Source organism: Heptranchias perlo, chromosome 31, assembly GCF_035084215.1.
Source record: "Heptranchias perlo isolate sHepPer1 chromosome 31, sHepPer1.hap1, whole genome shotgun sequence".
NCBI classification, from domain to species: Eukaryota; Metazoa; Chordata; class Chondrichthyes; order Hexanchiformes; family Hexanchidae; genus Heptranchias; species Heptranchias perlo.
Genome location: NC_090355.1, coordinates 2,509,578 through 2,532,053, shown reverse-complemented (window position 1 = coordinate 2,532,053; position 22,476 = coordinate 2,509,578). Strand labels below are relative to the sequence as shown.

At 46.9% G+C, this 22,476-nt stretch overlaps 1 protein-coding gene across 1 annotated transcript in view; it reads left to right on the top strand.

The window, feature by feature from the left end:
- Positions 1–19,496: 19,496 nt before the first annotated feature.
- LOC137300372 (glutamate receptor ionotropic, NMDA 1) overlaps positions 19,497–22,476 on the top strand; it is a 223,097-nt gene continuing 220,117 nt past the window's right edge. The window contains exon 1 of the mRNA XM_067969456.1: positions 19,497–19,748. Coding sequence (XP_067825557.1) covers positions 19,497–19,748 — 252 coding nt within the window. The remainder of the gene's footprint in view (positions 19,749–22,476) is intronic.

Sequence of the window (22,476 nt, the reverse complement as noted above, 5' to 3'; positions counted from 1 at the left end):
CGACATTAGGCTGACTGGCCTGTGGTTGCCCAGTTTAGCCCTCTCCCCTTTTTTGAACAGGGGTATAAAATTTGCAATCCTCCAGTCCTCTGGCACCACTCCCATATCTGAGGAGGATTGGAAGATTGTGGCCAGAGCCTCTGCAATTTCCACCCTTACTTCCCTCAGTAACCTCGGATGCATCCCATCCGGACCGGGTGACTTTTCTACTTTGAGCACTGCCAACCTTTTAATTACCTCCTCTTTATCTATTTTTATCCTGTCCAATATCGCTACCACCTCCTCCTTTACTGCTACAATGGCAGCATCCTCTTCTCCAATGAAGACGGTTACAAAGTACTCATTTAGTACCTCAGCTTTGCCCTCTGCCTCCACAAGAAGATCTCATTTTTGGTCTCTAATCGGCCTCTATCTGGGCTTATTCAGATACTGGGTTCCGAACCTGCAAATAATTGAGCAGAATTGGATTTAAACCTTCGGGGCTTAGTTAGAAACAAAATCTAAATTGACATGTTGTACAGTCTTCCAGAAGGTTATGCCCTAGAATCAGATCTTTTGGAATGTTAATTACTGTGGGTTTGAAAGATGTAATTTGGATAGATGGAATGATGAGTCTACCTCATGTTATTAGAGTCATAGAGTCATAGAGTTATACAGCACGGATAGAGGCCCTTCGGCCCATCGTGTCCGCGTCGGCCATCAGCCCTGTCTACTCTAATCCCATATTCCAGCATTTGGTCCGTAGCCTTGTATGCTATGGCATTTCAAGTGCTCATCCAAATGCTTCTTGAATGTTGTGAGGGTTCCTGCCTCCACAACCCTTTCAGGCAGTGAGTTCCAGACTCCAACCACCCTCTGGGTGAAAAAGTTCTTTCTCAAATCCCCTCTAAACCTCCCGCCTTTTACCTTGAATCTATGTCCCCTTGTTATAGAACCCTCAACGAAGGGAAAAAGCTCCTTAGTATCCATCCTATCTGTGCCCCTCATAATTTTGTACACCTCAATCATGTCCCCCCTCAGCCTCCTCTGCTCCAAGGAAAACAAACCCAATCTTCCCAGTCTCTCTTCATAGCTGAAGCGCTCCAGCCCTGGTAACATCCTGGTGAATCTCGTCTGCACCCTCTCCAAAGCGATCACATCCTTCCTGGGCACAAATTGCCTGCAGAGACATTTTACACCATTAAAAGATTGTTGGCAATGAGTGAATGATAGCTGAACATACTTGGAATAATAAGGAGGCACACTTCCGTCTGCAGAGCAGTTATCGCATTATCCTGAAACACAACCCACTTCCCATCATTCAAAGTTGCTTTATTGCACTGAAAAAAGTTGAAATCGTGAATAATTTGAAGTAAGAAACGTAAATAACACAGAAAACTGCGACTTTAGTGCAAAAAATTTGAATTATTAGCTTATTCGCAGAAGAGTAGGGGAGTTTTCCCGGTATCCTGGCCAATATTTATCTCTCAACCAACATTACTAAAAACAGATTATCTGGTCATTTATCTCATTGCTGTTTGTGGGGCCTTGCTGTGCGAAAAATTGGCTGCTGCACTTCCTACATTACAACAGTGACTACATTTCAAAAATACATCATTACTGTGAGGTGTTTGGGATGTCCAAAGATTGTGAAAAGTGTTATATCAATGCAAGTCAATTAACAATCTTATAGTTTAGGATCCTCTGGGGTAGAGTGATCATAATATGATAGAGTTTCATATTGAGCTTGAGAGTGATGTAGTTAAGTCCAAAACAAGGGTCTTAAATTTAAACAGTCAATTACATAGGTATGAGGGGCAAGTTGGCGAAGGTAGATTGGGAAATTAGATTAAAAGATATGATGTAGATAAGCAATGATGAACATTTAAAGAAATAATTCATAATTCTCAATGAATATACATTCCCTTGAGGAATAAAAACTCCATGGGAAAAGTGATCCAACCGTGGCTATCTAGAAAAGTTAAGGATAGTTTTAGATTAAAAGAGGCTTACAACGTTGCCTAAAAGAGTAGTAAGCCTGAGGATTGGGAGGGTTTTAGAAACCAGCAAAGGATGACCAAGAATTTGATAAAGAGGGAGAAAACTGAATATGAGAGTAAACTAGCAAGAAATATGAAAACAGGTTGTAAGAGCTTCTACTAGTATATAAAAAGGAAGAGAGTAGCAAAAGTAAACATGGGTCCCTTAGAGACTGAGACAGGAGAAATTATAATGGGGAGTAAGAAAATGGCAGATGCGTTAAACAAATATTTTGTATCTGTCTTCACAGTAGAAGACACAAAAATCGTACCAGAAATAGTGGGGAACCAAGGGTCTAATGAGGGTCAGGAACTTAAAGTAATTAATATTAGTAAAGAAAAAGTACTAGAGAAATTAATGGGACTAAAAACCAATAAATCCCCTGGACATGATGGCCTACATCCTAGTGTTTTAAAAGAGGTGGCTGCAGAGATAGTGGTTGCATTGGTTTGATCTTCCAGAATTCCCTAGATTCTAGAATGGTTCCAGTGGATTGGAAGGTGGTAAATGTAACCCCACTATTCAAGAAAGGAGGGAGAGAAAAAACAGGGAACTAAAGGCCAGTTAGCCTGACATCAGTAGTAAGGAAAATGCTAGAATGCATTATTAAGGACATAGTAACAGGGCACTTAGAAAATCACAATATGATTACGCAGAGTCAACACCGTTTTCTGAAAGGGAAAACGTGTTTGACAAATCTATTAGAATTTTTTGAGGATGTAACTAACAAGGTAGATAAGGACGAACCAGTGGATGTAGTATATTTGAATTTTCAAAAGGCATTCGATTAGGTGCCACAAGATTAGGGCTCATGGGAATGGGTATTTTTTTTTATTATTCGTTCATGGGATGTGGGCGTCGCTGGCAAAGTCAGCATTTATTGCCCATCCCTAATTGCCCTTGAGAAGGTGGTGGTGAGCCGCCTTCTTGAACCGCTGCAGTCCGTGTGGTGAAGGTTCTCCCACAGTGCTGTTAGGAAGGGAGTTCCAAGATTATGACCCAGCGACGATGAAGGAACGGTGATATATTTCCAAGTCGGGATGGTGCGTGACTTGGAGGGGAACATGCAGGTGGTGGTATTCCCATGTGCCTGCTGCCCTTGTCCTTCTAGGTGGTAGAGGTCGCGGGTTTGGGAGATGCTGTCGAAGAAGCCTTGACGTGTTGCTGCAGTGCATCCTGTGGATGGTACACACTGCAGCCACTGTGCGCCGGTGGTGCAGGGAGTGAATGTTTAGTGTGGTGGATGGGGTGCCAATTAAGCGGGCTGCTTTGTCCTGGATGGTGTCGAGCTGCTTTTTTTTTTATTCGTTCACGGGATGTGGGCATCGCTGGCGAGGCCGGCATTTATTGCCCATCCCTAATTGCCCTTGAGAAGGTGTTGGTGAGCCGCCTTCTTGAACCGCTACAGTCCGTGTGGTGAAGGTTCTCCCACAGTGCTGTTAGGAAGGGAGTTCCAGGATTTTGACCCAGCGATGTCCAACCTCTGACCTGCTCTTGTAGCCACAGTATTTATATGGCTGGTCCAGTTAAGTTTCTGGTCAATGGTGACCCCCAGGATGTTGATGGTGGGGGATTCGGCGATGGTAATGCCGTTGAATGTCAAGGGGAGGTGGTTAGACTCTCTCTTGTTGGAGATGGTCATTGCCTGGCACTTGTCTGGCGTGAATGTTACTTGCCACTTATGAGTCCAAGCCTGGATGTTGTCCAGGTCTTGCTGCATGCGGGCTCGGACTGCTTCATTATCTGAGGGGTTGCGAATGGAACTGAACGCTGTGCAATCATCAGCGAACATCCCCATTTCTGACCTTATGATGGAGGGAAGGTTATTGATGAAGCAGCTGAAGATGATTGGGCCTAGGACACTGCCCTGAGGAACTCCTGCAGCAATGTCCTGGGGCTGAGATGATTGGCCTCCAACAACCACTACCATCTTCCTTTGTGCTAGGTATGACTCCAGCCACTGGAGAGTTTTCCCCCTGATTCCCATTGACTTCAATTTTACTAGGGCTCCTTGGTGCCACACTCGATCAAATGCTGCCTTGATATCAAGGGTAGTCACTCTCACCTCACCTCTGTAATTCAGCTCGTTTGTCCATGTTTGGACCAAGGCTGTAATGAGGTCTGGAGCCGAGTGGTCCTGGCGGAACCCAAACTGAGCATCAGTGAGCAGGTTATTGGTGAGTAAGTGCCGCTTGATAGCACTGTCAACGACACCTTCCATCACTTTGCTGATGATTGAGAGTAGACTGATGGGACAGTAATTGGCCAGATTGGATTTGTCCTACTTTTTGTGGACAGGACATACCTGGGCAATTTTTCACATTGTCGGGTAGATGCCAGTGTTGTAGCTGTACTGGAACAGTTTGGCTAGAGGCGCGGCTAGTTCTGGAGCACAAGTCTTCAGCACTACAGCTGGGATGTTGTCGGGGCCCATAGCCTTTGCTGTATCCAGTGCACTCAGCCGTTCCTTGATATCACATGGAGTGAATCGAATTGGCTGAAGACTGGCTTCTGTGATGGTGGGGATATCAGGAGGAGGCCGAGATGGATCATCCACTCGGCACTTCTGGCTGAAGATGGTTCCAAACGCTTCAGCCTTGTTTTTTGCACTCACGTGCTGGACTCCGCCATCATTGAGGATGGGGATGTTTACAGAGCCTCCTCTTCCCGTTAGTTGTTTAATTGTCCACCACCATTCATGACTGGATGTGGCAGGACTGCAGAGCTTTGATCTAATCCGTTGGTTGTGGAATCGCTTAGCTCTGTCTATAGCATGTTGCTTCTATAGCTGTTTACCATGCATGTAGTCCTGAGTTGTAGCTTCACCAGGTTGGCACCTCATTTTTAGGTACGCCTGGTGCTGCTCCTGGCATGCTCTTCTACACTCCTCATTGAACCAGGGTTGATCCCCTGGCTTGTTGGTAATGGCAGAGTGAGGAATATGCCAGGCCATGAGGTTACAGATTGTGCTGGAATACAATTCTGCTGCTGCTGCTGAATGCCCAGTTTTGAGCTGCCAGATCTGTTCTGAATCTATCCCATTTAGCACGGTGGTAGTGCCACATAACATGTTGGATGGTGTCCTCAGTGCGAAGACGGGACTTCGTCTCCATGAGGACTGTGCGGTGGTCACTCCTACCAATACTGCCATGGACAGATGCATCTGCGACAGGTGGATTGGTGAGGACGAGGTCAAGTAGGTTTTTCCCTCGTGTCGGTTCGCTCACCACCTACCACAGGCCCAGCCTGGGGTAATTGGGCCCAGATTGGGGGTAATATATTAGCATGGATTGAGGATTGTTTAACGGGCAGAAAACAGAGAGTAGGGATAAACAGGTCGTTTTCAGGTTGGCAGGTTGTAACTAGTGGGATGCCGCAGGGATCAGTGCTTGGGCCTCAGCTATTTACAATATATATCAATGACTTAGATGAGAGGACCAAGTGTAATGTATCCAGGTTTGCTCATGATACAAAGCTAGGTTGGAAAGTAAGCTGTGAGGAGGACGCAAAGAGGCTGCAAAGAGATATAGACAAGTTAGTTGAGTGGACAAGAAGATGGTGGATGGAGTATAATGTGGGGAAATGTGAAATTATTCACTTTGATAGGAAGAATAGAAAAGCAGAATATTTTTGAAAAAGTGAGACTAAGAAATGTTTGTAGTTAGATGGATTTCGGTAACATGCAGGTACAGCAAGTAATTAGAAAGGCAAATAGTATGTCAGCCTTTATTGCAAAGGGGTTGGAGTATAAGAGTAAGGAGGTCTTGCTGCAGTTATACAGGGCTCTGGTGAGACCACACCTGGAGTACTGTGTACAGTTTTGGTCTCCTTACCTAAGGAAGGATATACTTGCCTTAGAAGGGGTGCAACGAAGGTTCACTAGATTGATTTCTGGGATAAGAGGGTTGTCCTATGAGGAGAGATTGAGTAGAATGGGCCTATATTCTCTGGAGTTTAGAAGAATGAGAGGTGATCTCATTGAAATATATAAAATTTTGAGAGGACTTGGCAGGGTATTTGCTGAGAGGCTGTTTCCCCTGACTGGAGAGTCTAGAACTAGGGGTCATAGTCTCAGGATAAGGGGTCGGCTCTTTTCGACTGAGATGAGGAAAAATTTCTTCACTCAGAGGGTGGCGAATCTTTGGAATTCTCTACCACAGAGTACTGTGGATGCTCAGTCGCTGAGTATATTTAAGACTGAGATCGATAAATCTTTGGCCTCTAGGGGAATGAAGGGATATGGGAATCGGGCGGGAAAGTGGTGTTGAGGTCGAAGATCAGCCATGGTCTGATTGAATGGGGAGCAGGTTCGAGGGACCACGTGGCCTACTCCTGCTCCTATTTCTTATGTTCTTAAGTCTTTCTTCATTCATTATAATTTGAAATGTGATTGATTTAAGAGTTTCCTGCAGGCTGAGGAGATCTTGTTTAGATCTAAGGGTGTTAGTGAGTTACAGGAATTGTCACAGACAGGAATACAGAGTCTGTCAGTGAGATACAGGACTTATTACAGACAGGAATACAGAGTCTGTCAGTGAGATACAGGAATTGTTACAGACAGGAATACACAGTCTGTCGGTGAGATTCAGGACTTGTTACAGACAGGAATACACAGTCTGTCGGTGAGATTCAGGACTTGTTACAGACAGGAATACAGAGTCTGTCGGTGAGATACAGGACTTGTTACAGACAGGAATACACAGTCTGTCGGTGAGATTCAGGACTTGTTACAGACAGGAATACACAGTCTGTCGGTGAGATTCAGGACTTGTTACAGACAGGAATACAGAGTCTGTCAGTGAGATACAGGAATTGTTACAGACAGGAATACACAGTCTGTCGGTGAGATTCAGGACTTGTTACAGACAGGAATACACAGTCTGTCGGTGAGATACAGGACTTGTTACAGACAGGAATACAGAGTCTGTCAGCAGAGTCTGGGAGATGTGTGATTCGACTGAAGCTGCTTTCCATTCAGTCTCCTGGCCTGTCCAAGGCGGTGGAGGTGGTTGAGCCAAGATCTTGTAAGGCCCGAGTATCACCATGCCTGAGAGATACTATTACCGGTGTCACAGACTCCTACAGGGGAGACGGTTCAGCTGCAATGGCATCAAGATGGCCACATGCACCATGATTGACTGTAGAGCGTCAGTGCCTTGGTTACACACATTGGTTGTGGACTCCACCATACTATCTGACCCTGTGCAAGCTCCCTTACAGGCAGTCCAATGCAATGAGCAGTTTCTAGGGCACAGAAAGCATCTTTCTTTTAAATGCCGGGCCTATGAATTCTGCCTCTCTGTCCTGTTCTTCAGAGCTAGGACTGGCCCTCCGGTGAGCTCTTTCCTGGACCTTCCTTGCCACCTATACCTACTCCTGCTCACCAGTGCTCGGTGAATTCCCCAGTGCAGTCCCCTCAAACCCACTACCTAAATCACATAGGATGCTGATTTCTGTGCTGGTGCTTAGCAGGGTAAGGACATGTGATGGTGCTCTGTCCTCTGGGTTGTCCTCATCAGTCTGTCTAACAGTAATGACTGAATTGTCTGACTGACCTAAAAAGAAAGGGAGAGGGACAGGGGTTGGGATGTAATGGCAGGGGGGGTAAGCACCAGCAGAGCAGCAGCAGCACAATTCACCATTCTCAGTGTGTGACTGTGTGAGTGGGGGACTGAAAGAGTTAAATAGAAAGAGAATAGGAAGGTTAGAGGCCAACACTCCCTGCTGTACCAGGCCTCCAGCCTCACTATCTCTGATGCTGATTGCTGTGCAACTTCCAATGACGTTGATATGGCCTCTTCCATCTGTGTCAGTGTTTGCAGCGTGGCTGGTTGTCTCCCAGCTTCTTCTACAAGAGGAGTGGAAGTGGCTTAATGTGTGCCCTGGCAAAGGGCTTTCAACATGTTCGAGCCAGCTTACCATTGGAAGAAGCAGCGAGTGGGGGCAAGAGGGGGCAGTAGTTACTGTGAGAGCAGTAGCAGGTTTTGAGGGCGTGAGTGCAGGCAGAAAGGAGGGGCAGTGAAGTGTTCGCTAATGACTTCACGAGAGCCATGGGAAGCAGGGAATGGAAGAATTGAGAGGGCTGAGTGTGGTGTGCCCAGGGTCGCTGTTGATCCTATCAAAGTCACGCCGGCCAATTGGGAGGGAATTCCTGGCGTGAGATTTAATGCCCAAAGTTGCAGCTTTTTTAAACAGAGGAAAAGGTTGGATCCATTTGAACAATAGGTGGGGAGGGATCAGGAGTCTCATTGGGTTCTCTTGGAAAGATTGGGCCAGTTATCTTTATCACATCAAGACAAGCGTCAAGATGAGCTGTTAATACAGTCCATTCCAACATGTGATGACATAAGGTGTGCGGAAATCTCGACTTTGCCTGCAAGCTCTGGAGCTGTCTGCAGAGGGCAGAGCCACTTTAATTGGCAGCCCCACTAACCAATCACTGGACAAGGGAGGGGTCAGAAGACAAGACCCCGATTTCCTATGGAGACAGGTGCAAAGGAAAGCAAGAAACTCATAGACCAGTCAGTACAGTTACATCGAGTTACATCAAAACTAAGCACAGGAAAAGGCCATCCATCCCAACTGGTCTATGCCGGCATTTGTGCTCCACATGAGCCTCCTCCCTCACTACTTCATCTAAACCTATCAGCTTACACTTCGATTCCTTTCTCCCTCATGTGCTTATCTAAATGCAGGCATAGACTAGTTGGTGGAATGACCTGTTCGTGTGCTGTACTCGATGTAACTCGATGTAACTAGTCGGGAGAAAAGGGAAGGTGTTTACTGGGATGAATACCGGAACTTGCAGAGACACATCAAAAAATATGATCAGAGGGGCAAAGAGAAAAGAGAAAAACGCATGGCAGCTGAGGCAAAACGTAACAGTAAAACAATCTTTCAGTACTACAATAACAAGAGAGCTGTCAGACAAGAGGTGAGAACATTAAAAGGTACAAATGCACTGAAATAGAGGATGAGCATGAAGTAGTGAATTTCCTGAATGATGACTCCCCCCAAGTATTCACAATGGAAGACATGAAGAACTTACTCTGCACTCCCCCCCTCCCCCCCAAAAAAGAGAATGTAGGCAAAGTTCAGGACTTCAATATAAATGAGGTGGAAGTCCTGGACAAGCAGGAAGGGCTCAAAACAAATACATCCCCTGGGGTAGATGGGATTTATCTGACAATGTTGAGAGAGAGTAGGGAGGAGATCTGTGAGGCACTGACAGTCACTATGAGGGAGTCACTGGACACTGAGGAGGCATCAGATTGGACCAGGCCTATATTCAAAAAGACAAAACAGACCCGGGCAACTACAGGCCCATTATTCTTATTTCCATTCCATGTAAAATAATGGAATTGATTACCAGGAATAAATTTGAGGGTTATCTGTAGGACAACAAGCTAGTAAACAGTAGTTACCACTAGCTCATTTATTTGAGGAAGTGACAACCCAAAGGGACCATGGTAAACTTTACAATGCCATGTGCTTCAAAAGGAATTGGATAAAGTTCTACACAAAGGTTATGAGTTAAACTCAAAGCTATAAAACTTAAGAATGGATAAAAATTTGGCTAAAGGGTAACAGCAACAGGTACTGATTAGAGGGAAATATTGAGTGAGGTGCTTCCAGGCTCAATGTTGGGACCACTCAATCCTGATTCCAATATTTTGGAATGTTGACCCGTATTCTTTTTCCTGGTTTTCTAATTTAATTTTTGATATCCCTTTCCCCTTCTACAAGTGCTTTTGTCTCCCATTGCCTCACAGTCTCTTTCTTTCCTTTTCTCCTCTGATATTTTCTTCCTATTTATTTCAGCTAAACCTTCTGCTTCTATTCCAGTAGCTTTATTAGTCCTGGTCTCACTCTCTGCTCTCAAACCTAAACTTTCCCCACTTTTGTTATAGAAGTTTAAATTCTCCCCCACTACTCTATTTACCCTCTCCAAAGGACATTGATCCCATTTTTCTTCGGGTGAAGGCCTGTACTTTCTTTGCTTCTAATCAAAGGAGAACAGCATCTCCGGCAATGCAGCACTCCCTCAGTACTGGACTGTTAACTGAGGTTGTATATTCACACACTGGAGCAGGGCTTGAACCCTTAAGTTTCTGAGGCAGAGACAATTGCTATTGACATAATCCAGGCTGACAATCCCAGTGTTGTACTGATGGAGTGCTGCACAGTCGGAGGAGCCGCCTTTCAGATGAGATGTTAAACTGAGGCCACGTCTGCCGTCTCGGGTGGATGTAAGAGATCCCATGACACTATTCAAAGAAGAGCAGGGGAGTTCTCCCCGGTGTCCTGGCCAATATTTATTCCTCAACCAACATCACTAAAACAGATTGTCTGGGCATTTACCTCATTGCTGTTTGTGGGATCTTGCTGTGTGCAAATTGGCTGCCGCGTTTCCTACATTCCATCAGCGACTACACTTCAAAAGTGCTTCATTGGTTGTAAAGCACTTTGGGACGTCCTGAGGTCATGAAAGGCACTATATAAATGCAAGTCTTTCTTTCTGTCACCGAGTCAAACTGAAAGTGCAGCTATTAGCCTGAGGAACTTGGAGATTCATTTGAATTTGAGAAGCATCAAGAGGTCACAGAGATATCAAATATGGATAGATTATTGATAGACCAAGAGGAGCTGATTAAATTGCTCATAACATTACCATGTACGAATGTTGGGTTTCGGAATCCCGACAAATATATGCAAAGAAACTAGAATCCTTAACCCCCTCCCCTTACTCCTCACTAAGGACTGTCTGGGGTTTTATCGCCCAGTATTAGGCATTGAGGCAGCTGCTGAGCTGACCTTACATTAACCAGTTTGGGTCGAAATGAATTTATTTTACCAACCCTCGATTGGGAGACCCACAAGCTACCGAGTAAGTAAGTTAACTTTTTCTTACCAAGTCATCAAAGACAGAGTCAGACAACAAGTCACACACTAAAAATTATTTATTGACCATAAAATCACAACTTAAAGTTAAATGTTGGGTATACAAGCACTTAATAGATATGAATAGATGTAATCAAGGTCAGTTAGCAATTTGAATAGCAAACCATTAATGGACAGAGTTATGTAGCCAATGAATAGGAACATAGGAACAGGAGTAGGCCATTCAGCCCCTCGTGCCTGCTCCGCCATTTGATAAGATCATGGCTGCTCTGTGATCTATCTCCATATACCTTTGGTTGCCAAAAAGCCACCTATCTCACATTTAAATTTAACAATTGAGCTAGTATCAATTGCCGTTTGCGGAAGAGAGTTCCAAACTTCTACCACCCTTTGTGTGTAGAAATGTTTTCTAATCTCACTCCTGAAAGGTCTGGCTCTAATTTTAGACTGTGCCCCCTACTCCTAGAATCCCCAACCTGCGGAAATAGTTTCTCTCTATCCACCCTATCTGTTCCCCTTAATATCTTATAAACTTCGATCAGATCACCACTTAACCTTCGAAACTCTAGAGAATACAACCCCAATTTGTATAATCTCTCCTCGTAACTTAACCCTTGAAGTCCGGGTATCATTCTAGTAAACCTACGCTGCACTCCCTCCAAGGCCAATATGTCCTTCCGAAGGTGCGGTGCCCAGAACTGCTCACAGTACTCCAGGCGCGGTCTAACCAGGGTTTTGTATAGCTGCAGCATAACTTCTGCCCCCTTGTACTCTAGTCCTCTAGATATAAAGGCCAGCATTCCATTAGCCTTCTTGATTATTTTCTGCACCTGTTCATGACACTTCAATGATCTATGTACCTGAACCCCCAAGTCCCTTTGGACATCCACTGTTTTTAACTTTTTACCATTTAGAAAGTACCCTGTTCTATCCTTTTTTGATCCAAAGTGGATGACCTCACATTTGTCTACAATGAAATCCATTTGCCACAGTTTTGCCCATTCACCTAATCTATCAATATCCCTTTGTAATTTTATGTTTTCATCTACACTGCTTACAATGCCACCAATCTTTGTGTCATCGGCAAACTTAGATATGAGACTTTCTATGCCTTCATCCAAGTCGTTAATAAATATTGTGAATAATTGAGGCCCCAAGACAGATCCCTGCGGGACTCCACTAGTCACATCCTGCCAATGTGAATACCTACCCATTATCCCTACTCTCTGTCGCCTTTCGCTCAACCAATTTTCTAACCAAGTCCGTACTTTTCCCTCGATTCCATGGGCTTCTAACTTAGCTAACAGTCTCTTATGTGGGACCTTATCAAATGCCTTCTGGAAGTCCATATAAATAACATCCATTGACATTCCCCTTTCCACTACTTTAGTCACCTCTTCAAAAAATTCAATCAGGTTTGTCGGGCATGACCTACCCTTTACAAATCCATGCTGGCTCTCTCTGATTAACTGTAAATTTTCGAGATGTTCAGTCACCCTATCCTTAATTATAGACTCCAGCATTTTCCCCACAACAGATGTTAGGCTAACTGGTCTATAATTCCCCGGTTTCCCTCTCTCTCCTTTCTTAAAAAGCGGAGTGACATGTGCAATTTTCCAATCTAGAGGGACAGTTCCTGAATCTAGAGAACTCTAGAGTAATGGCGGTTACACAGGCAATTCAGTGTATCGCTGTAAACCAGCATCAATTTGCGCTGAGTATTAATTATAGCAGCGATCAGAGTCTGAGGTAGTTACAATGGGTGAGGTTAATTTAGGGTTAAATCCTATATAGCTAACAAGTTAACAGGATTAGATTTATATAGCACCTTTCGATGGCCGGTCTATCAGATAGCTCAGAATCTATGGTCCCGATATTAGCAGGGAGGCGGGATGGCAGTGGGGGCACGATTGGGTGTGTGGGTAACCCGCCCAATAAAATCCGTCCATTCCCCACGCGATCACGGGTAAATTGGAGCCACGTAACGTGGCTTCCGGGTTTGGCATCCGAAACCTGCGCAGCGGGCGGACTGTGCACCCGCATCACAGGCTGTCAGCTGGAGGAGCCCTATTTAAAGGGGCAGTCCTCCAATGCTGCCTCTGGAGGAAACACCCAAATAGCACAATAGAACAGCCCAGGGTAAAGGCTGCCCCTGGATTTAGTGAGACTTCACTCCAGGTGATACTGGATGGGGTGAGGAGGAGGAGGGATATTTTCTACCCGGCGAACGGGAGGAAGTGGCCTATCTCTGCCAACAAGATGGCCTGGCTCGAGGTGGCAGAGGAGGTCACCAGCAGCAGCAATGTCTCCCGCACCTGGATCCAGTGCAGGAAGCGCTTCAATGACCTAACTAGGTCCGCCAAAGTGAGTACACTTACTCATTCTCCTACACTCCGTCTTCCACATCACCGCCCCCACCCCACAACTCATTCTGCACTGCCAACACTAGTCTATCACATCACTCCTCACACCCACTCAAAGCTCATCGTCGTCCTGCCTGCACTTACTCACCTCCCCAGTACTCACCACACCACTACCACTCAACCCAATCCTCATACAATGTCATGGCTCAGTCTCATACTCACCCTCTGATGCATCTCTTTCACGGTCAGCCTCACCCAAACCAATGCATTCAGCAGTTGGTCACCATCACTCACTCACGCGTCTCTACTTTCTCCCCTTATAGGAGAAGAGAGCCCAGAATGTACGGGAGAGGGCAAGGACCGGAGGGGGGCCGGAACAGGTAGTCATGCTCACAGAAGCGGAGCAGGAGGCGCTGGAGCTGAGCCGCATCCTCAAGTGCCTGTCGGCCAGGGACGCCGAGACTGGCACCCGACAAACGTCTGGCAACAGAACTTTAATATTCAGCAAACACAATATCAATTGATGTTAACAGGCCTTGCCATCTTCAGCAGCTCAAAATCTGTCATCATGCTTAATATTGTCTTCTGTTCTCTTACAGGGCCTTCAGCGACCGCTGTGACAGCAGAGGGCGATTCCTCAGAGGACCTGCCGGTCTCTGAGGGTGCACCGTCACATCTGAGCGAGCCATCCACCAGCGCAGATACACGCACCTTGGTGGGTCTCTATCCGCAGTTAGTTGGGATCGCACATGGTGAGTTACCACACACATGTGAGCACGAGCAGACACTGGTGGCAGGGGCAGCTCTGCAGAGTCCGCGTCAGTAGGAGCACTCCTCTCCAGGCTCTGCTCAGCTGGACACAGATGCTGAATCCTGGGGGTCATCCATGAAAAGGAGAATGATCGAGGGGCAGCAGCACATTTGCGAGGTGCTGGAACAGGTGCCACGCGCACTCTCCACAATCGCGCAGAAGGTGGAGGAGTCCAACTCCTGCATGAGTGGAATGGTGGCACAGGTACAGGAGCCCTTCGGACTCGGGGTGAACAACATTCTGCTGCCTTAAACAGACAGGCTGATACACTAGCACTGGCCTTACAAGGCTTCACACATGTCCTCCAAACTGTCGTCCAGCAGAGTGGTAGGAGTGATGTGGGCCTGGCCCAGGAGAGGGATGATGGCGATAGTGGACATGGAAGCGGGGACGCCACTCAAAGCGCCCCCACGTCTCACCCGTTGCCCCCCTCTCAACCAGTACCCGCAATGCTGCCTCCTCTCCAGGTGGCCAAGTCTGCCCCTGCACAGGTGGAGGTGGAGCAGTCTTTCGAGGGGCCCTCACGGGCACCGAAACCCAGAGGGCGTAGGCCCAAAGCATCTAATCGGTCAGGGCATGAACAAGAGCAACCTGCCACTACCTCTGCTGCAGCCACAGGGGATGCACCATGTAGGAGTAGTCGGAAGCGAAAGGCGAAGGTTTTGTGAGCACAAAGGGGATGCACAAGGGTGTTTGACGGTTGGTCTTGTTTGATATTTATATTTGCTTTTTGTTAAACGCACATTAAATATTATTATTGTCACCATTACTGCCATGTCTTGGCCATTCTGTAATAAGGCCCTTTCATGAGGTTCACCATGAACGCCCACACTTGATGCCACCCATTGGGTCACCCTACACTGGGTGTATTTGTAATTGCAGGACATGTTTTGTGCAGGGAGGGGGGGGGGGTGGAGCTGGTGTGGGCGCTGCTCTATCCAGGTGGTGAGGACCGGAGTCTTCACACTGTCTGATGTTAGGAGAACCGTTCACATATCAGTGACTCCCTGGCCTCACGAGCAGCCAGGTGAGCCGCTGTTTTGCCCATGGGTTGCTCCTCCTCCGCCTCCTCAATGTGGGTGGCAGATGTGGATGGGACCTCCTCAAGCGGCACCCCTCTCTGTTGTGCCATGCACGACTATAATGCATCCCACTCTGTCTGCTGTGTATTGAAGTTGTCCCCCAGAACGATCAAGGCACCTGAAGCGTATCTTGAGCAGCCCTATAACATGCTCAATTGTAGACCTGGTGGCGATGTGGCTGTCGTTATATCGACACTGTTGCTCGGTGGTGGGGTTCCTCAGAGGTGTCATGAGCCACGTGTGCAGGGGGTATCCCTTGTCCCCAAGGAGCCAGCCCTTACGGGTGTTCGGTGCGTGGAAGAGGGGCGGGATGTTGGATTCCCGGAGGATGAAGGAATCGTGGCAGCTGCCAGGGTATCTGGCGCACACGTGAAGGAATCTCTTGCGGTGGTCACAAATGAGCTGAGTGTTGATGGAATGATAGCCCTTCCTGTTGATGAACAGTCCTGGCTCATGTAAAGGTGCTCATATTGCTATACGGATGCAATCGATTACACCCTGCACCCCTGGGAATCCAGCCACATCATGGAATCCCACTGCCCTCTCCGTCTGGCTGAGGTTGTCCGTGGGGAAGTTGACGTAGTGCAACGCCCTGCGAAACAAGCCATCGGTGACCTGCCTTATGCACTTGTGTGCAGACGACTGAGAGACCCCAGCGATATTCCCGGTGGCACACTGGAATGATCCAGAGGCAAAGAAGTTGAGGGCAGTGGTGAATTTGACAGCGACAGGTAAGGAGATGCTGCTCGGCCCAGCCGGGAGCAGCTCGGTATGAAGGAGGCTGCAGATGTCTGCGACTACCTGGCAACTGACTCTGAGCCTCCGTATGCACTGCTCCTCAGAGAGGTCCAGGAAGCTGAGCCTCGGTCTGTAGACCCTGTTGTGAGGGCCGTGCCTCCTGCGATGTTGCTCTCTCTGTAGTTGCCCTCCGTGCTGTTGTGCAGGTCCCTGTGGTGCAGCACTGTGTTGTGGAGCTCCACGTGGCAGAGGTGGATGGCATGCCTTGTGAAGCTGGTGATGTTGCTCGGATGTGTTGATGAATGCAGCCATGGTGCCCCCCCCCCATCCTGACGATATGAGTTTGAGGGGGTCCGCAAAGTAGGTAAATGTGTTTGCACAGCAGAGTTTTGGGTGGAAAGTAAGAATTTTGAGTGGAAACACAAAGGTCTCTCAGCCAAAACTTTGTCTGAAGTGACAGAGAGCCCTGCTGCAATAAATGAGATTTTCTCCTCACTTGTCAAATAATCCTGTGCATCTCCCACTGGCTGCTGGCTGAAACACGTCTGTTGCAACAGAGAGTGTTTCCCACGGCACGGGAAACACGCTGAGGATCCTTCAAAATTGCACTCCTGCCAAAATGTCTACTCAATCAGGTATCTCAAGTACTTTAACTATGTGTACAATTATGTAAATTATCATCCCGCCGGCTTTAATTGCTGGTGAGACTCCCGCATTCGGGAGGTGCACGCGCACCCGAACGTGTCACTGGGGAACCCGGAGGTCAGCGGGTTGGAGCCGGGCTCCGAACCCACTCTGGACTTCTACGATTTTAGAAGCCCCCCGCCCCCAACACACCCGCTCTGCCATCCGAAAATCGTCCCCTATGTGCGTGATTAGCAATGTTCCCGAGCTTATACCCACCTTGTCCGTGGCCAAGTCGACCTCCTTCCTTCCCGGGGACGCAGGCGTTACCTTCTGGGACATTGAGTCAAGGGCCCCTTTGGTGGCGGGGTTGTCTGTTCCACTTGGATCTTCTGTTCCAGCTGAACCCACCTAACCTGTGAGTGATGATATCTGAGCTGGCTTCTGCAAAACAAACTCAGGCGAAGTATCTATATATCATGGTGTTACCAGTAGGTCAATGAAGGTGGAGTCTGCTCAACTGGGTCTGAACAGGACCTCTCAAGGCCATGAATAATGAACTGAGTAATTGCTTTGGGTCTTGCAACAAAAGAGTAAAACAGCAGGAAAAGCCTTGGGACGGTTGGGATAAGTGTACTAATAGTGAACTGAGCACTAGCAAAGATGTGCTGTCGTTCAACAGGAAGATTAACGAGCAGGAAAAACCTTGGAGGTAATTAGAGTCATAGCCTCAGTATTCTGGTCATGAACTAGCACTAACGAAAAACATGGTGTAGCACCAGGCGTTCGTCAAATTAACCAACACCTGGTAAACTTGTAAAGTGTATCACAGCTATTAGTTAATAGTTTATGTCTCTGAATCCAGATGAAGTAACAGTGTACAGTACAGTACTATAGCAGCCAGCCAACTCAAAGGAAGAGGTTGTATGTTTTATATTCCTATTCCAGAGCAATGACTATTGCTGAATTTGTTGGTGTCACATTCACCACTAACTGTTAAACCTTACTGCAGTCTTGGACTTTGATTATAACTCTGTAATTCCTAGCTGCAAAATCAGCTAAGGCTGAGATGACGTGATACACTTAAGAAACAAGTATTTATTTTAAATCTCAATACTTAACATTGTGATGGTATTAGTTGTGTTAGAAGAGATGCTGTTAAATCAAGTTATGCTAGTTGTTGTGTCTCCGTGTCCTACTTCAGCTGTCAGACCTGACAAGAAGGGGTAATGCACTCAGTGTTGTACTCTGATCCAGTTGTGATTGGTTTGGGCTTGTGTAACTATTAATACAGTTTGAACTGGGTAGTATCAGATGATTCAAAGCTGAGCTAATTTGGCATCTTAAAACCTTAGACATGAATGAGAAATCTCCAGCCTAATTCACTGATGTGAAACTATAGAAAAGGGGAAAAGACACATCTAATAGTGTCAGCCTTGGTTCAGTGGTCCCCACTCAAGCACTTAATCTAGGTTGACACTTTAGTGCAGTACTGATGGAAAATTATATTGTTGGAGATGCTGACTTTTGGATGAGATGTTAAATTGAACCCCTGCCTACCTATTCAGGTGGAGGTAAAAGATCCCATGGCACTATTTGAAGGAAAACAGGGGAGTTCTCCTGGTGTTCTGGGCAACATTTATCCCTAAATTAACACCATCAAAAACAGATTAACGGGTGGTATATCTCACTGCTGTTTGTGGGACTGGCTGTCACGTTCCCTACATTACAACAGTGACTACACTTCACAAGTACTTCATTGGCTGTGAAGCATTTTGGGATGTCCTGAGGAGGTGAAAGGCAGGATATAAATGCAAGTTCTTTCTTAATACCTTTTGATTGATATTCCTTATATATTTTACAGATTCACCTGTCTTACAAAGACATACTGCGATGGGGTACTATTGAAGAACCATCCAAGATAACAGATAGTCAGGCATCAGAATCTGCTGATGGAGCTTCTTTTAAGAGTGGAGTCTCCACCAGCATTAAAGCTGCCACAGCGAGGTCACTTCACCTCTCTCTGCAGGTGTAGAGGCGAGGGTGTCGATGGGAGGGCATGAAGCAGGTCCTCCTATCCTCTTCCGAACCCACAAGCTTGGCAAATTCCCATTGGAAATCCCATGGGAGCCAAGAAAGGGAGATGAGGGCGAAAAAAAAATTAACAGCAACAAAAGCTCAAGTGCCAGCAGAAATGGCCTGTAAATACTTACCAGAGCCAACACTGCCTCTTAAAGCCCCTTCCCTGAAAGGTTCCTGCCAGGTCTCCTAGGCACGTTGGCACTGGGTGTCCAGAGTGAGACCTCTTCTTCACCCCTTTTGAATATTTGAATGAAGCTCCGACCTGCTTCCCCCCTGGGTAGAGGAGAGAAATGGGTTGAGAGAAAACTAGAGTCACATCACAGAGTTACTGTTAAATCATCACCATTCCTCAACACAGTAATGTCACATTAGAGCATCACGGTATTACAGGGTAACTGCATCATGGTACACTCTGGGTACCTCTGTGGGATGGATTACCCATAGCAACCAGTTATGAAGGGGTGAGACTGGGGATTAGGAAGCGAGGGCCAATAATATAGGGGCTGGATCAGGAGCTGCAAGTTTAGGAACCAATGATAACACAGACCATCGCAACATCAGCACCAATCACACGGGAGCTGAATGCAGCATTGCAGCAACCTTGGGAGCCAAGGATAAAGAGAGCATCCATCCATCCCATCCATCCATCCCAGCAACCAGGAGCAGGCAGGACCCAGCATCCGGAGGCACACAACTCCACCGGCTTCTCGCCGGGTCCGAGCCAGGGGGGGGGGGGGGAACACAGCATCACTCACAGACCGCTCTCTTCCCCATCGAGGGTCGGCACGGAGCGGGGACCGGTCCAGAGGAGCGAACATCAGCAGCGGGATCGGGAGAGGCAGGAGCCCGGCTCGGGGAGCCCCTGCCAGCCGCAGGATGCAGCGCCTCCTCCCGCTGCTCTTCGCCATCGCCCTGCTCCCGGTGGAAGCGGACACTTCGCCCAAAGTGGTGAACATCGGCGCGGTCCTGAGCACCAAGAAGACGGAGAATATCTTCAAGGAGGCGGTGGCGCAGGCGAACCGTAAACACGGCTCCTTCAAAATCCAGCTCAATGCCACGGCTGTCACTCACAAACCCAACGCCATCCAAATGGCCTTGGCAGTGTGCGAGGATCTCATCAGCAGCCAGGTAAACTTGGCAATTTTCCCTCATACTAACTATTAATTACTAACACTGAGCGCTAACCAGTACCATTAACTAGTGCTGACTATTAGCCAGCAGCATTTACAAACATTGAGTACTAATGAGCAACATTTACTCGTATTGACTATTAACCAGCAGCATTTACTAACATTGAGTACTAATCAATAACATGATTACTAGTCCTGACTATTAACCAGCAGTATCTACAAATATTGAGTACTAATCAGCAACATTTACCAGTCCTGACTATTAACCAGCAGTATTTACAAATATTGAGTATTAATCAGCAACATTTACTAGTACTCACGATTAACTATTTGCCAACATTGGTGGGACAGAGAGGAGGGGGGCAAAGCAGGAAAGGCCAGATTCAGAGGAACAATGTGTTTTGGGTGGGGTCCCTCCCCAGAGCAGGAGGAAATTGCAGAGATAGGGTGCAGTGAGGCAGTGGGGAGGAATTGAAGATGAGGACAAGAATTTTAAATGTAAAGCATTGGGGTACTAGGGCAAAAATTGTTTAGCGAGGATGGGGATGATGAGGGAGTAGGAATTAATGCGGGACAGGATACGGGCAGCTGAGTTTTGGATAAATTGGAGTTAGTGGGGGATGGAGAATGGAAGACTGGCTAGGAGAATATTGGAGCAATCGAGTGGCAAAATGTGGATAAGACTTTCAGTGGCGGAGTGGCTGAGATAGGGGTGGAGGTGGGCAATGTTGCAAAGGTGGAAATAAGTGCTCTTGGCAATGGATGGGATGGGGGCAGGGTTTGAAGTGCAGGTCAACAACAACAAAAACAACAACAACTTGCATTTATTTAGTGCCTTTAACGTAGTAAAATAATATCCCAAGGCGTATCACAGAAGTGTATTCAGACAAAAATTAACACCGGGCCAAAGAAGGAGACATTAGGACAGGTGACCAAAAGCTTGGTCAAAGAGGTAGGTTTTAAGGTGGAGCGGGAGCTGGAGAGGCAGAGAGGTTAGGGAGGGAATTCCAGAGCTTAGAGTCTAAAGATGCAGCCGCCAATGGTGGAGCGAAGGAATCGGGGATGCACAAGAGTTGGTGGAGTGCAGAGATCTCGGAGGGTTGGAGGGTTGGAGGAGGTTACAGAGATACAGAGGGGCGAGGCTATGGAGGGATTTGAACTCAAGGATGAAAATTTTAAAATGGAGGCGTTGCTGGACCGGGAACCAATGTAGGTCAGTGAGCACAGGGGTGATGGGCGAAGAGCTTTGAAAATGTGGTTACAGCTGAAGTGTGACATGACTGAGGTCAGTATTCAGACCAGAGAGTTGCAGAGTGGCGAGATTGTGATGAGGCTAGACCTTGGTGGGACACTGTGTACGGTATTCTGCCCACACAATCAACTTGCCAGCAAGCCTGCACAATGTAGGTGTCATTAAACCATATGTCTAGCTTGTAATGCACAAAATATCATACCTTTTCATGATTTACACCGTAAACTCTAAGCAGGTGCTCACACAGAGGATCGGGTATCTGTACACGTCAAAAAAAATAATATGTTCCATTTCTCTTTCCATTTTCTTTATGTGGATATTTAGGGTATGTTTAGTCCTTTTTTCATAATTTTATCCCCTGTAACCAGGTGTCAGGCAGTAGCCAGTCAGGACTCTCCCCTCTGATTTTCCCTTCCCCAGCTGGGTGGCTCTCTGCAGCTACTGCCTGGCACCTCACTGCTCAGTATGGCTTAGATCAGGTGCTGAGTGAAGTGGATGCAGCCGTGGGTCCATCCACACTCTGCCGCAAGGAGCACGAGCACTGAGTGGAGTCAGACACCCATCGCCAAGCCCCTCTCTAACCACCAAGCCCCATCTCTGCTGTTGGATGGTGAAGATCTTGTAGCTCAAAGGAGGGCAGGGAGTTCACCCGGTGTCTTGGTCAACATTCCTCCCTCAATCGTCATCACCTTAAGAGAGAAAGAGAGAGACTTTGCATTTCTATAGCGCCTTTCACAACCTCAGGACGTCCCAAAGAGCTTTGCAGCCAATGAAATACTTTTGAAGTGTAGTCACTATTGTAATGTAGGAAACGCGGCAGCCAATTTGTGCACAGCAAGATCCCACAAACAGCAATGTGATAATGACCAGATAATCTGTTTTTTAGTGATGTTGTTTGAGGGATAAATATTAGCCAGGACACCGGGGAGATCTCCCCTCTTCTTCTTTGAAATAATGCCATGGGATCTTTTGCGTCTACCTAAGAGGACAGACAGGGCCTCAGTTTAACGTCTCATCTGAAAGAAGGCACCTCTGACAGTGCAGCACTCCCTCAGGGCTGCACTGAAGTGTCAGCCCAATTTATGTTCTCAAGTCTCTGGAGTGGGACTTGAACCCACAACCTTCATGACTGTGAGGCGAGAGAGATACCACTGCTGACACGGATAAGAGAGAGAGAGATAGAGAGAAAGAACGTATGTTTATGTAGCACCTTTCACAACCTCAGGACGTCCCAAAGCGCTTTTCAGCCAATGAATTACTTTTGAAGTGTAGTCATTATTGTAATGTAGGAAACGTTAAACCATTTCACTGCTGCTTGTGGGATGTAACTGGTGCAGAATGGGTGCTGCATTGCCTACATAGCAGTCACTGCACTTCATTTTGAAACGTTGTGACATTTTAAGCCGCATTTATAAATGCAAGATGTTTTTCTTTGTTCCTTTGTTAATACGTATAGTTTAATATGTGCTTGTGG